General features: G+C 39.9%; 1 protein-coding gene across 4 annotated transcripts in view; it reads left to right on the top strand.

Annotated features, from left to right (window-relative positions):
- The first annotated feature begins 4,278 nt into the window (after positions 1–4,278).
- myh11a (myosin, heavy chain 11a, smooth muscle) overlaps positions 4,279–14,904 on the top strand; it is a 38,338-nt gene continuing 27,712 nt past the window's right edge. For 3 of the 4 annotated variants that reach the window (XM_036137218.1, XM_036137217.1, XM_036137219.1), the window contains exons 1-3: positions 4,279–4,399; positions 9,422–9,786; positions 9,889–10,045. In XM_036137218.1, coding sequence (XP_035993111.1) covers positions 9,445–9,786; positions 9,889–10,045 — 499 coding nt within the window. In that variant the 5' untranslated portion in view covers positions 4,279–4,399; positions 9,422–9,444. Of the gene's footprint in view, positions 4,400–9,418; positions 9,787–9,888; positions 10,046–14,904 lie in introns of all 4 variants that reach the window. The other variant, XM_036137220.1, reaches the window with a different exon arrangement.

Raw genomic sequence — 14,904 nt, 5'->3', positions numbered from 1 at the left:
AGGATTTTTTTATGAGGATTTTATGTGATAGACCAACACACAGTAATGCAAAACTGTGAACTGGATGGAACGAGCAACACCCTGTGGAGCAAGAGACACGGCAGATATGTCGGAGGTAAAGTTGTGGAGAGGTTTAAAGCAGGGTTAGGTTGCCATATCTCAAACTTTGGATATCTTACAGAGATCTGTTCATCATCAGCTGTGCATCATCTGAAAATAGAAAGAGTCTGGCACAACCGCAAACCTACCAAGATACAGCAGTCTACCTAACCTGACAGGTCGGACGAAGAAAGAATTTATCAAACCAGGCATACAGGCCCATTGTTGCTCTAGAGGAGCTGCAGAGATCCACAGCTCAGGAGGGAGAATATGACGATGCTCCATAAATCTGACATTTGTGTGGTAAAAAGAAAGCCATTGTAAATGGAAGCCGTAAGAAGTTTAGATTGCAGCTTGCAACAATCATGTGGAAGGAGGTGCTCTGCTCAGAAGAGACAAAAAAAATGTTTACCTACATGCTGAACTGAAAATCCAATCCTTCTTAGTTTGGGCTATTTTCGAAAGGACAAGTGGCAAAAATTTCAATCTCAAGATCTGCAAAGCCAGTATAGACATTAGGGTGTGAGTCACCAGCTTTATCACGGTGTTATATTAATTTGTTTGGATGACAATACGATATTTGCCAATATCACAAAGTCTGTTATAACACGATTTTGATTAAATTCAAATCACAAGTCTCCGATCAATATGATGTGATATCATCTGCCCACCTATATCATTATTTACATGGATATCAACTCAACAAAAAACAAAACAAAACAAACAATATGATTTAACCACTTTGTTTCTAAGCTCTTACAAAAGCATTCTTCTCATTTTAAAACAATAATAATAATAATAATAATAATAATAATAATAATAATAATAATAATGATAATAATAAATCACATGTTCACTAGAGTCTCGTGCCTTGTTAATTTCAAACTAAAGGTGTATCTTTAAAATGGCAATACGGACTGATATTTTGATTTTGCATCGCTAAAATTGGATCGTTAATAATTTAATTGCTATATGGATCGAGAAATGGATCAGACATGTGCTAAGGGCTAACTGAGGGAAAGATGCTTCTATGAAGTACTGACTAGGGGTGCACCACACCTTTTTTTGTTAAAGATTTGGACAATCATGTTTTATTTCCTTCCCCTTTATAATTATGTGCTACTTTGTTTTGGCCCATCACATAAAATGTCCATAAAATAGTCTAAGGTTTGCGATGTAACCGCATGGGAAGAAGTTCAAGGGATTATAATATTTTTGGTGCTTTAAAAGCACGTTGTTATAGTATTTTTATGATTTTATGAGTATGATTTTATTTCAGACATTCTATCTTCCACCAAACCCAGAGGGTCCAAGATGGTGCTTTAAGAACATTAAGTGCAACTTTTGAGGAGAAGAAGGACAAAAAGGCTGGTAGAGTTATTCAGGGAAGACGAAAATGTCTTTTAGCCACAAAAGCAACAGAACAAAGAAACGAGGGAAGTACAGCTGTAGACACAACTGGTCTGACAGTGGGACAGAACAAATAAAAGGCTGGGAACCTGGAAAAGAAAAGCTAAAAACCTTGAACCACAGATATAGAGATAATGATTACATGGGACAGTGGATGTGTAATGATTAACAAATAAGGACCTGCTGTGCCAGAAGAAGCTGAAGACCAAAAACGTGTTCACTCCTGGTAAAAGGGAAGGAGCCTAACTGTCTGTTGTTTGGAGGGCTTTAAGTATCAGGTAATAAAGAAAGTTATTTGGTCTTCACCAAGCTAAAATTCAACCTCAAGTGTATAAAAATACAATAGAGGTTCTGTACCGTTTTCTTATCAAACAAAAACAAAACAGGAAAGTAATTTAAAAAACTACACATTTGCACCGAATATAGGAGGAATGTAGCAGCCATGGCTTGTTAATGAAATACACTTGATTATTTGATAATCATCAGTTTGGCCAGCTCTATGAAAGACGTTTTTATTTTTATTAGTTTGCTGGTCCCGAGCATAAGGTGGCCCAGACAGTTCAACGAAATACAAAAGTCACAACACAACAAAGGCCATGTGTGTTCAAGGGGGAGAGACTTCAGTGCCGGATTCCTAGAAGTGACTGTTGCCGTCCTTGAATCTGGGGAAACTTATAAGACCATTTCCAACAATGTGAAGTCAATAATTTTTTTAGTGAGAAAGAATCATTCTCAAGAGCAAACACTTGAGGCCTCAGCCAAGTTTTCTCAGAGTGGACCTCTGAACCAAGTCAGACCAAGTCAGAGTCCACCGGCCTCAGTCAGCATGGTGGATGTTAATGTTCCTAACAGTGCAAACACAAAAGACTGAATAAAACCTGTTTTTCAACAAAGACCATCTTCTCTCGACAAGGGCTATGTTAGCCTACCTTAGATTTTAAAAGTTACATCTTCAGGAGCAACGCTGTCAAAAACCATAGATCGTTGGGATTGTGCATAACACCATGGTTGGCAAAAACGAAGCACAATCACCTTCTTCCAATAGTCAAACACGGTGGTGGAGGGTTGATGATCGGGGCTGGCTTTGTTGCCGTATGAACTAGACACCTACCAGACATTGAGTCAACCACAAACTCCTCTGTATCCGTACGGATTCTCAAGTCAAATTTCAGGACGTGTTTCCAGTAGATAAAGGCTGAACAAAATTAGAATCAATGAAGGCATATTCGATTAAGAGGAGAGAGGAGGAATCATGACCGTGTGGAACCTGCTGTGTGTTTCTCAGAACTGGATTTGGGAGGATGTTTGTTTTTTTTCGGGGTCTTTTCTGGTCACCTTACCACTTGAGTTTCTTTTAAGCTTGCAAATTACAGAAGACATTCACACCCTGACGGTGGTGAGCTATGTTAGTAGCCACAGCTGCCCTGGGACAGGCTGACAGAAGCAAGGCTGCCATACATCAGCATGATCTCTGACCTCCGCCAGCAGGCAATGTGGTTAAAGTGTCATTGCCAAGGGTACAACAACTGAGATGGTCAGAGTGGGTGATTGAACCAGCAACCCAGTTACAGGACAACATCCCTAACTTGCACCATTGTTGCCTTAAGTATAAGTATAGGCTTAAGTCTTAGTATTAATGTACTTAGTCTAAGACTTGTGTATATATTTTTCAGTATAAGTCAAGTACACCTCACATACTATTAAGTATATAAAATATATTTAATAAAAAGTAAACTTCAAGTACACTGCTTCATAGCAGTACACTTCAAAAAACAACTTTTTGCTAAGTTTTACACACGTTTTGGTGCCTCTTGCTAAAGTCCTACGGAGCCCCTAAAGGGACATGGAGACGAAAAAAAACTATTGCGAGATCTCGCAATAACTATTGCCTACGTCAGCGAGCCACAAGTAAAACACATGGCTTATCCACACTCCTTACATATATATATATATATATATATATATATATATATATATATATATATATATATATATATATATATATATATATATAGCCTGTGTTGCCACTCTGCAGCTTAAGTGTGTCCAGTTTTGCAACATGGTGCAGCCTTAGTTTATAGAAGGCAGATACAAGTAGTGAAATCAGCCAGAATACATTTCCATGCAGCACAGGAATGAAGCATCTTCTCTGATCCACGTTCACTACAACAGAACTTAACTTTTTTCTGCCACATACAATATGGCGGTGACGTTGACGTGCGAACCCGCGCCCAACGATGCGTGTACGTATATGATGTCTATGCCTAAAGGGACATGGAGAAAAAAAAAAACTTTTGCGAGATCTCGCAAATGTATTGCGAGATCTTGCAAAAGTTTTTTTTTTTCTCCATGTCCCTTTAGGGGCTCCGTAAAGTCCAGCCAGGTATTCATTCATATACTTGAGTACAGAAATAACTGATTTTAGAAGCTGGTATATAAAACTGTAGTTGTACTTTCTTTTTCCTCTGAGCTAAAATACAGACCTATATTATTCTCTATAATACAATGTCAGGTTGAGGTAGTGAGTATTTTAGTCTACAGTGATATGTAAAGGCTGTATATAGCGTTAATCTGGCTAATTATCCTCCGTAATGTCATCAGCACATGTTTTCTTCTGTCCGTGGAATTAACCGACCGGAGAACCCTACTGCGCATGTCCACTGCCTCTGCTGCGAGCAGCCTTGACAGAGCAGGAGGAGGAAGAGGAGGAGGAGGAGGAGGAGGAGGCGAGAGGGAGGCAAGCAGGGAGGGAGGGAGAGTGGAACAGTTTAAATGGTACGGTTTTTAAATTGACGGGGGTCATTTGGACTGTTTGCCTTGGGAGTACCTCGTCGACGCCCACCTTCTCCAAAACTCCAGCTTTCACAAAGCCGAACTTCCTTCACGTTATGTGAGTATGTATTTTCCAGCGGAAGGATATTATGTTTAAACTGAGTGAAGTGCACCTGTCAGACTTTAATAAGCCGTCCGTCGCTCTTTCAACTTAATTATTTACCTCTTGTTTGCATACTTTTCTCACATTGGATGTAATAATTATCTCCTTTTATTGTATGAGCTAAAGTTTATTAGTCAGCTCAAGCTAACAAATGTAATCAATATATATATATATATATATATATATATATATATATATATATATATATATATATATATATATATAGTTGTCGGATTAGCTAAATTAGTGCATTGTCTTTATTTTCATTTTACGGCATCTGAAAGGCCAGATAATTTTTAAGGCAATGACTTGTTAATAATTGCATCTAACGAGATTTAAAAAAAAAAAAGTGTATGTATTAAACAAGTAAATCAGACCAAGAGGTCCCTTTTTAATAGTTAACTCAACAGATCATTGCTGTTGTTGAACTGAGAGATGTATTGGGAATAAAAAGGAAGTTCCACTTTATTATCTCAGTAAAGGCACGACTCTGACCATGATGGGGTTTCCTGTTTTCCAAATATGGTCTTATTTGCTTGTACATCAAGCATGTTTAATTTATTCTGAGGCTGAAGATGCAGAGTGTCATGGCAAGGCAGGAAATTCTGCTGCTTTTTGTTTTCATAAACACGTGAATCTTTGGCAAAAATATGTTCCAACCAAAATTATATCGGAATGGATTTGGTTTTAGATAGGTTTGAGATATTGCTTTAATCAAGGTTTTACTTTTTTCTTAATGTGACAGTGAAATTATATTTCCCTTTTGTCGTGAAGGAATGTATTCCCTCTAAAGGAGAAGGAAGTTTTGGCTCTACCGTATTTGTGTATAGTTTTCTGCCTGATAGCTCTACATCTGCAACACTTTCTTTGGACATATCATGCGCTAACTTGAGAAAGTATGTCTAATACCATTCTTTTTGTTGTTGTTGTTTTGTTTTTTTTTGGTTTTTTTTAAGATGTGACCCTAATAATCCAATAAATGCATCAAGCTTCAGGGTTTATTTGTTTGATGATAACAGGAAGAACGTGTGTGTGTGAAGCAGTTCAGAAAGGAAATGAGAAAAATCATTTACTGGCCCCTTAAGGTCGAATTCCCCCGACCACAAATGGAAAGGTCACCAAGCCTCCAGGGCAGCATCCTCGTCGCTAGTTTATTATTTTTAACAGAGAAATACTTAGGCTGCACGTTGGATTCAAAATTAGTTTGCACACTTTGATATTTGGGAATTTTACTGCGACACCAGTCACACCGCAGGTTTATAAACAGCTCCGTGGTGTTTACACCGAATCATATATTCCAAATGATGTGACTGAAACAATTTAATTGGCTCACTTTTTTGTGTGGCGTTAAACATTAATTATAAGAAAACGTGGGTGTTTTCGTCTCCTGCTCGTAATTGGTTTGTGTTAACCTGTCAGAACCACTGACAGGTTAACACAGCTGTCTTCAAGATGGACCAACTGAGCCCAAACCGTGTTGAGCCAACACGCTGACAGAGCGAAGGCTTGACCCAGGTATTTAATTGAATTACGTAAGGGGAAAGCTGAAGAACCCATGGAGGGATATCTTAATTTGATGCATATCCTTTAAACACGGGGGGGTGTCAGGAAAAGTATGCACACTTTTATCGGTAGACAATCAAACAATCAGCTGATTACCCCCCACCCCCACTTTCACAGACTTTTATCTTGGGCTTTTGACACTAATTTGACCACTTTTGATAGGTTGATGGCGATTTCTTGGTTTTGGCAGTCATTTTTTTAGTAGTCCTGTGGTTGGTTAGCTTATTTAATCCCAGGGGAGTGTTTATGAGTGTTCTCAGGACAGTTGGGGGTGGGGGGGGGGCTGTTTCATAGCTTGGTTCCCATTTATAGCTTAGTTCCCATTCGCTTTATGCCAGACCCAACAAGAAAAAAAGATGAAAGAGGTTGGATGTAAGGGTCTGCAGAGAGAATGGTTTATGATTTGATTTGGGTTAATCCAGGAGGTTTATGTTCCAGAGTTTATTAACTTAATATACAAAGATGTTTTAGAGGGTTTTTGCTTGTTTGTTCGTTTTAAATTGATTTGACTAAACTACCTGTATTTGTTTTTTTTATTTGTATTAAGCAGATATATAATCTTATTAAAGGTCTGAATACATTTTACGAATTTGACGCTTCAGTAATTGGAGAAATGCAAACTGTCTAGAGCAAGCAGTTCACTAAAACAGTGGTTTCAAATCTATTGTGTTCATTCGGATTATGATCCGGTGGCTGTGAAGGACATAAAATAGGATTCACATCACTTTCATACCCAAAGGGCAGGGGGTGGAAACGTCATGGAAGAAAGGATTCTCATCAGGGCAGAAATGCAGTAAAGAGCCATAATTACCTCAAACGAACAAACCTAACAGACATCACCTGCCGAAGGGAAGCCTCCCCACAGCATAATGCTGCCACCTCCGTGCCCCACAGCGGGGATGGTATCTTTTAAAGTGATGCATAGCGTAGGGTACGTTTTTTTACCACGCCTAGCTAACACCGGTCCGACAAGCTGGCTCAAATCACGCCACCCCGATGCTTCCCGCCCTGCATTAAGCCCCGTCTGTCTTCCCATGTATTAGCTTTCCTGTCTCTGCTGAAGGGAAACATCATTGCAGCATGATGCTACCGCTACACAGTGATGATGGTAGTATAGGTTTCTTTCTCAGATTTTGTTCGAGGGCTAAAAAGCTCTTTAGCTATACCAGCTAATGCTGTCAAGAAGCTCCTCCTTGCATCAGAGCCAATGTAGACACCTGTCTGCAAAAAGTTGTTGCTTTTTGTTGGAGTATTTTTTTTTTTTTTGCTTTCTCTGGAAAGCCGTCAGAAGGATGCAACTACTCAAGTTTTTCATTGCACATACCTCTAACAGCCAGACACTTGTTCAAAATGTAGCCGCACTTGACTGTTTCATTTAAAAATTGAATTCCAGCGGGGGCCCGTATGAAAGCGTGGTTCTTAAAATCCCGAGCCCCCTCAGCCTCTCTGCCTCGCTGTTATCATTTTGCAGTAAACGACAAAGCCGGCAAGAGACATACTATTCCCTATATGGGCTTTGTTTGGGAGTTCACTTGCCTTGCTGTTTAGGTCCACAGAAACGAGCCCTGCTCCGGAGAAGTGGCCCTTATATGGTCATCGCAGCACGAGACCCGAAGCTTCCCTAAGCAGGAGACCGAAAGAGAGAGAGAGAGAGAGAGAGCGATATGGAGGGACGGTGAAAAAAATAAAGGAGGTTATTATATTTAACAGGGACTCAATGGTTCGTTAGAAGAACAAGTGAGTCAGTACGAGTTGTTTGGGTTACTTTTCAGATAAAGCTGTTGACACAATGTTGTGAAGTTAATTAAAAAATAAGTTTCCCAGCCTCTTTAAGTCTCTTTAGGTCTGCAGTTGAGATGGGAATTGTTTGTTCGTTTCCCGTGTGACGTGTCGGGTCGAGAGGGAGGCGGAGGTCTGTGAGAATGGCTGCCTTCTGGAAGTCCCTAATGGGGAAAGGAAAACCCAAAAAACATGTCTGGTCTTCTAGCTACATGTGTTCACATTCGTCATGATACTCACATTTTGTCATAAACAACCAAAAGCGTGAACGCGTTTTGTGTGATGTAGTGCATAATGGGGAAGTGGAAGGAGAATAACACTCGAAATTTATTTAGATTTTTTTTTTTTTTTTTTTTTTTACTTTTTTTTAGAAATCTGAAAAGTGCGGCGTGCATTTGTGTTTAGACCCTTTTTGCTGCAATTACAGCTGCAGCTCCTTTGTTCTCTGCAGAACAGCTCAAAGTCAGTCGGCCTGGATGGAGAGCATCGATTCTCATCCAATTCCAATTTCAATCCAATTTTATTTATATAGCACCAATTCATGAAACATGTCATCTCAAGGCACTTTACAAAGTCAAATTCAATCATAGTATACAGATTGGTCAAAGATTTCCTATATAAGGGAGCCAGTTGATTGCTTCAAAGTCCCGACAAGCAGCATTCACTCCATATGGATTTAAATCTGGACTGTGACTAAAACCTGAAAATGTTTTGATCAGAACCACTCCGCTGCAACTGTCTGTAATGTTTAGGGTCATTGAGTCGCTGGCAGGTGAACCTTTCCCCCAGCAACGTCTTGTTTCAGGCTCTTACATGTTTTCTTCCAGAATTACTGTGTATTTTGCTCCACCAGCTCTCACCAGCTTCCTTGGTCCCCGCTTAGGAAAAGCATCCCATCTGCATACTGACCACGTCTCACTGGGTGTGGCAAAAAGGGCTATTTTGGCCTTTTCTGACTAGAGCACTTTATTCCACATGTATGCTTCATCCGTTTGTGGAAAATCGGAGATGACGCTTCTCGTGTGTCTATCTGGAGTCCTTAATGGCTAAAGTCCTGCACCTCTTCGATGAGTGATGAATGATTTAGCTTCTCAGCATGCAGTCAAGTTGTACAGGGTCCCGCTAATGGCATAATTCTTGTATTCAGGTGTAATGAAAAGGAGACGCATGTAAAAGTTGAACGGCGACATGCCCTCGGGGACTGGACTTTCACACTTGTTCTTTAGTTTTCCTCTTATCAGGCTCCCATAATGCCACAGTGCGTAGTACCACACCAATGGTCCTCTGGTCGATCGGCTCTCCCACCCGAGCTGTGGATCTCTGCAGCTCCTCCAGAGTCACCACGGATTAAAACTCTCCCCAGTTTAGATGGATTGCTTTGTGTTTGTGGGTTTGTAGCAGTTGTCCTCCCAAGGTAGCACTGGATTTTTAGAGAGGGATATCAGAATAACAAATATAACTGCAGAAAAAAACGTTTCAGATAGTTTTGTTTGTAAGAAGAAGAAAAAAATGGATGCTATTTCAGTGATATACTTCTATGTTTGAGGTTGCAGTTTTCAAAATGTGAGGAAGTTCAAGAGGTTTCTCCTGCAATCCATATTTCTAAACCTTTTCTGCCCTAATTTGTTTCAGCAGCTGGCCCTCCACCATTAGCCAAGATGTCCAAGAAGGCCCCGACAGAGGACGAGAAGTTCCTCTTCGTCGACAAGGACTTCCTGAACAGCCCCATGGCTCAGGCCGACTGGTCGGCCAAGAAGCTGGTGTGGATCCCCTCGGAGAAGCACGGCTTCGAGGCGGCGAGCATCAAGGAGGAGAAAGGCGACGAGGTGCTGGTGGAGCTGGCTGATAACGGCAAGAAGATGACCGTCAACAAGGACGACATCCAGAAGATGAACCCGCCCAAATTCAGCAAGGTGGAGGACATGGCTGAGCTCACCTGCCTTAACGAAGCCTCCGTGCTGCACAATATACGTGAGAGGTACTTCTCTGGGCTCATTTATGTAAGTATTATATGGAAAACATGTTATCATCCTCTGAATTTTGTTGATGGTGCGTGTTGATTTGTCCAGGTTACAAATCTGACCTGTTGTTTGTCCTGACAGACGTACTCTGGCCTGTTCTGTGTGGTGGTGAACCCCTACAAAATGCTGCCCATCTACTCCGAGAAGATCATTGACATGTACAAAGGGAAGAAACGACATGAAGTCCCCCCTCATATCTACGCTATAGCCGATAATGCTTATAGAAACATGATGCAAGGTAGGATTTCTCCTCCGTTTGGTTCACTTTCTGTCGCTCCTATAAAACGTCTCAGGGAGGTCAGGGTCAAATTTGCTATTTTGCCTGAATTGCCTTTTGATTTTCTCCACTTACGGATCTAAAATACGTAAAATGGGCCAATCTCAACTGGTGTTTCATATGTATTTTGTTAATTTTGTTAAACTTGTATTCAGTTTGTGAAAGCTTCAAGTTTTTTTTAAAAGGCTTTATTGGCATGAGATCATATTACATTGTGGTCCATCTTAAAAAAGTGCTTGCCTAGACAACCTGGTTTGTTAATAATAATGCATTTTTATTGAATTTGTGTGACAAAAGACAGCTTTTTGTTTCTTAATATTGGTGTAAAACAAGAAAAGTTCAGGATCAGCTGTTTTGAATATTATATTTTATAATTTTTCGTAGGTCAGAAGCCATAACCCCATAAGCTATTAGTACTGAGGAAATGTGTCTAGGTTTGACTTTTGTAGGGTAGTTTTTTAAGATTGGCCCCTTCTAAGCTAGGTTTACGTTTTAAAAAACAGAATACAAAGTTTTATTTAAGCTGTCATTACTGTAGAATAATTGTCCAGTTTTGGTCCATCTAGGTGGATATAGTATTAAAGCAGGACCCCAAAGGCATTAAGTGTCAAGTAATAAAAAGGTATCCAAAAGGACCCTTTAAGTTTTAAAAAGATGGAGAAAAAAAAACTACTTTGCAAACAATGCTTTTTAGAATAATACAGTTCATGTCTGACTGTCCTAAGTATTTTAGATTTTAAACTAGACTGGGTAACATATGATCCATAGCTGGTAAATATGGTTAATTTGTTCAAGAGCTAAATTGAAAGCTGCTAACCGGATGCTAACTCAAGCATCATCTTTCACACGGTATGTGGAGGGAGCCATTTGAAGTGGAGAAGTATGTGTGGAAACAAAATGGTTTCCACTTTATTTCTTGTTGCAGAGAGACAGAGATCCAGCGCAGAACTAGTTTCTAAGCTCCTAATCTGATGAAGGATGCTTCTGTGCTTTAGCATTTTGTTGATTGATAAAACGGATGCTCTAAAACTAAGAGGATGTGAGTTAAAAATATCTGTCCTGGACAAGGCAGCAGCTGCGCTTCAGTTGTTGACAAGCAAACAGCGGCTAAATTGGGATAATTTCTGGCAGACATCTGGAAAGATTTGCAGAATTAAAACTGATCTTAGGAAGATTATCAGTCCTACAGAAACTCCAAAATATTTGTATTACATTTGACCTGAATGGACACATTGTTGCAAAGCTCTGTGCCCAACTCAACCTTTCTTGAAATTTCCTGGAGCCTCTCTGAATATATGCAGCCCTCCATAGAAGTGTGTGCAAAATTGTTTTTATTGAGGCTCGACCCAAAGATGACTCTCTTTGCTGCTGCTGCTGCTGCTCTCTGAGTTTTGGAGAGAGATGGACCTCTGGGTCATGTCATATGTTTACCTCATGAAACAGGAAACCAATGTATCACAAAAACTTCCTGGACACGACCATTAAAAATAACGTAACTGTACAACAAATGGAGGCTTCAGTTACTTTTATTTAAAAGGATTAATATTAATATTATCAACGGAGGGACTAATTATTATATATTTATTTTGTTAAAGACCAAAATAATTTCCTATTTTTCCCTTTATTGATCATTAAAGTATTTTGGGTACTTTTTTTAATCAACAAAATCTACTCAAACTAAAACAATTTTTTTATTTTCCACACTAGTGTGAGATTTTGCTGCTGCAAAATACGGCAGCAGAAGATACGTTTATTTTAAGGCCTTTTCCTGTTCCTTAATATTATTGTGTTGGTTGCCATAGATCAACACACATCCATGGCAGTCAGCAGCTCTTGCACAGGAATGCGTTAAATTCTCAAGCAACTATCAACTTGTATTCACTATAAGTCAGGCTCTGGAGCAGTAAAGACATGCAAATCAGATGAAGTAGATACCTAATCACGTTGGCGTTTGTCCCCTCTGTTATCTGAGGTGTTCGTGTTTCTTGGTCATCTGCAGTGATAACTAACTCTGAATAAAACGATGATTTCTACAAACCTGGGGATTTTGCAGATAGCATAACGGGCTCAATATTCCTGAGGTGTGTGACATTTTTTTATGGCCTGTGTCAGAGTTGGTGTATCAAAGAGGTGATGACTGTGGCCTTGGCAGCATCGTGTTTACAGTAAATGGCTCCTGGCTCAAACTGCACTGATGCGATTTCACAACAGCTCATTTCCCAGAGAATCCGTTACCGGGGGGGGTTGCGGCACTTGATTTCATGTTGACACGAGGACATTTTCTCAAAGGAGTTGACATCTGGATTGAGAGATGGGCGGAGGGCAGAAAAGCATTTCCTTTTTCAGAAACCGCCCCTTCCTTTTTGAATTTACTACCTTTTTTCTCTCCCTGTTGCTCTATGGTAATCCCAAATCTTTCTTGTTCTTATACAGAAAAATGTTTTTTAGCGTCCTACAAAAGGGAGATTCTTGATGGCATATTAAGTACTGTATATATGTGGCAGACAAAAATTACATATAAGGACATGTAAGCCATGGGTATTTTATACATTATAAAAAGAGATTGCTCCAAAAATAGATGCAAGTTATGCTGGTATTCAGTTTTGTGTACATTTTTACTTTTTATATTTCTATTGAGTTGTCCAGATCTAAAAAAGCTTTTTTACTGTTTTAATGGCATATAGCCACGTTAAATGCCTTTACCAAATAGACCAAAATCCAGTTGATCATGATAAAATAAGGCTATATACTCCAAGCATCCGTCCAGATAGTGTTTTGATAGTCCCTTTTCAGCCTAAACAGAATCCCAGCAATGGGTGCGATGAGCTGACATAAAGAGACTTGGCGCCATCTAGTGGCAGCACCGCAGAACTACCAGAAAGCCAGATGGTCGCCATTGACGGAGCTACTAAATAAGTCCCGACCAATCTGATCATGCTCTAATGTAGTTTTTTCGTAACTACGCTGGGAGTTCCACACTCGCTTATCTCCATTGCTTCAGCTTGTTGACCAATTGTACGCATGCGCGGCAACCTTGGTCACATGATGTAATGGTAAATATATACAAAAAAGGCTATATTTACTAACAAATCAAGCAAAAACAAAGATTAAAAGATAAAAATAAAAAATACTACACCAGCAAGACATGATAATATTTCAGAAAAACGTGGTATGCAACCAGAGTGAGTTACTACCATGTACATTTAAAGAATATCAAATAACGTGACTATGTACCTTTTAATATACTTCCAGGGCAAATATATTTCCCCTGGAATGTTCCCAACAAGATTGGGATTTATAGTTTATAGTGTCGTAATCGGACCAATGATGATCTCAAGCCTTTAGCAGCTTTTAGCAGAGGTTTTTCAATTACTGTCCTTTATTTGGCTCCATCCAGTTACCCTTTAACTCCTGACATTATGAAGAAAACCTCCGCACAGCATACATGGCTTCTTGCAAACTAAAAATTGGATGGCTCTGTTTCAACAATGGCGTTTCTTCTACCTTTAAAAGTTTGATTTGTGGGTCTGCCGATGTCAAATCTGGCAATAAGTTCTCCAACGTGAGCGGTGGATGTCTGCAGTTCCTTCAGAGTCACAATGAGCCTCTTCTCTCATTGATCCTCTTATTAATCACATACCCAAAAATTCTGATTTTTATTTGTAAGAAGTTTTAAAAATCATTGATATTTTTATATAAATACCAAATTTGACCAACCGTACCTGCTAATACAAGATGTCCTCAAACAGACCAGTGCACAGGAAGTGAGCTGTTTACCTCCACAGCTACAGGGTGTAAATATGAGCTCTCCAGTAAACAAGAAAAAAGGGTGGATTGTCCTGGTGTTTGGACTACATGTCTAAAGTTTATGCTTTGCAGAAGAACCATTATGGCTCAGTTTATGGGTCGATCACAGGAATCTACACATTTAAAGCAGAAAAATAATAATGTTTTGACTTGATGTGTTTACTTCGGACTAAACATTTGTTTACGCTGATGGCATATTACATGACATGTTTCTGTATATTCTACTTCATGGACCACCCCTTTGGATCATATATACTGGAAAGTAGAACTGCTACAAAAGATGTTCTCCATGTAACCTCTTAATGCATTTTCAAACAGGACATTTACCACTTATTACAACCGCTAGTAAAGCTTTATAATAAGCCTGAAAGAAATTCAACAGTTAATTTGAGCACATTATATGTTTCACAAGGTTCGTACTTCCTAGTGCGCTCTACTACCGCAAAGCCTGCATAGATAAAAAATTTGGGGTCTGTATGAATGTCTCCATGAAGCCCAAATTTTTGTTTCATGTTAAATGTATGCCCCTGGAGAGGAAAGTAATACTTTCAGTCAAAAAGGTAGCGCCAAACAACTCAAACATATTAGTCAGGAGAGATCTGCTGTTTTCTCAGTGTGGATAAACTATCTCAGCAACAACCAGGATTTCTCACCAAAATATCTAAGCCTACCCTCATCTATGGTCACGAGCTTTGGGTCGTGACCGAAAGAACGAGATCCCGGATACAAGCGGCTGAAATGAGTTTTCTCCGTAGTGTGTCTGGGCTCTCCCTTAGAGATAGGGTGAGGAGCTCAGTCATCCGGGGAGGACTCAGAGTAGAGCCGCTGCTCCTCCACGTCGAGAGGAGCCAGTTGAGGTGGCTCGGGCATCTGGTCAGGATGCCTCCTGGACGCCTCCCTGGAGAGGTGTTCCGGGCACGTCCCACCGGGAGGAGACCCAGGGGAAGACCCAGGACACGCTGGAGGGACTATGTCTCCCGGCTGGCCTGGGAACGCCTTGGGATTCCTCCTGA

This window comes from Fundulus heteroclitus, chromosome 5 (assembly GCF_011125445.2).
Source record: "Fundulus heteroclitus isolate FHET01 chromosome 5, MU-UCD_Fhet_4.1, whole genome shotgun sequence".
NCBI classification, from domain to species: domain Eukaryota; kingdom Metazoa; phylum Chordata; class Actinopteri; order Cyprinodontiformes; family Fundulidae; genus Fundulus; species Fundulus heteroclitus.
Note: the sequence above shows the minus strand (reverse complement) of the source record. Positions and strands in the feature narration are given on the sequence as shown.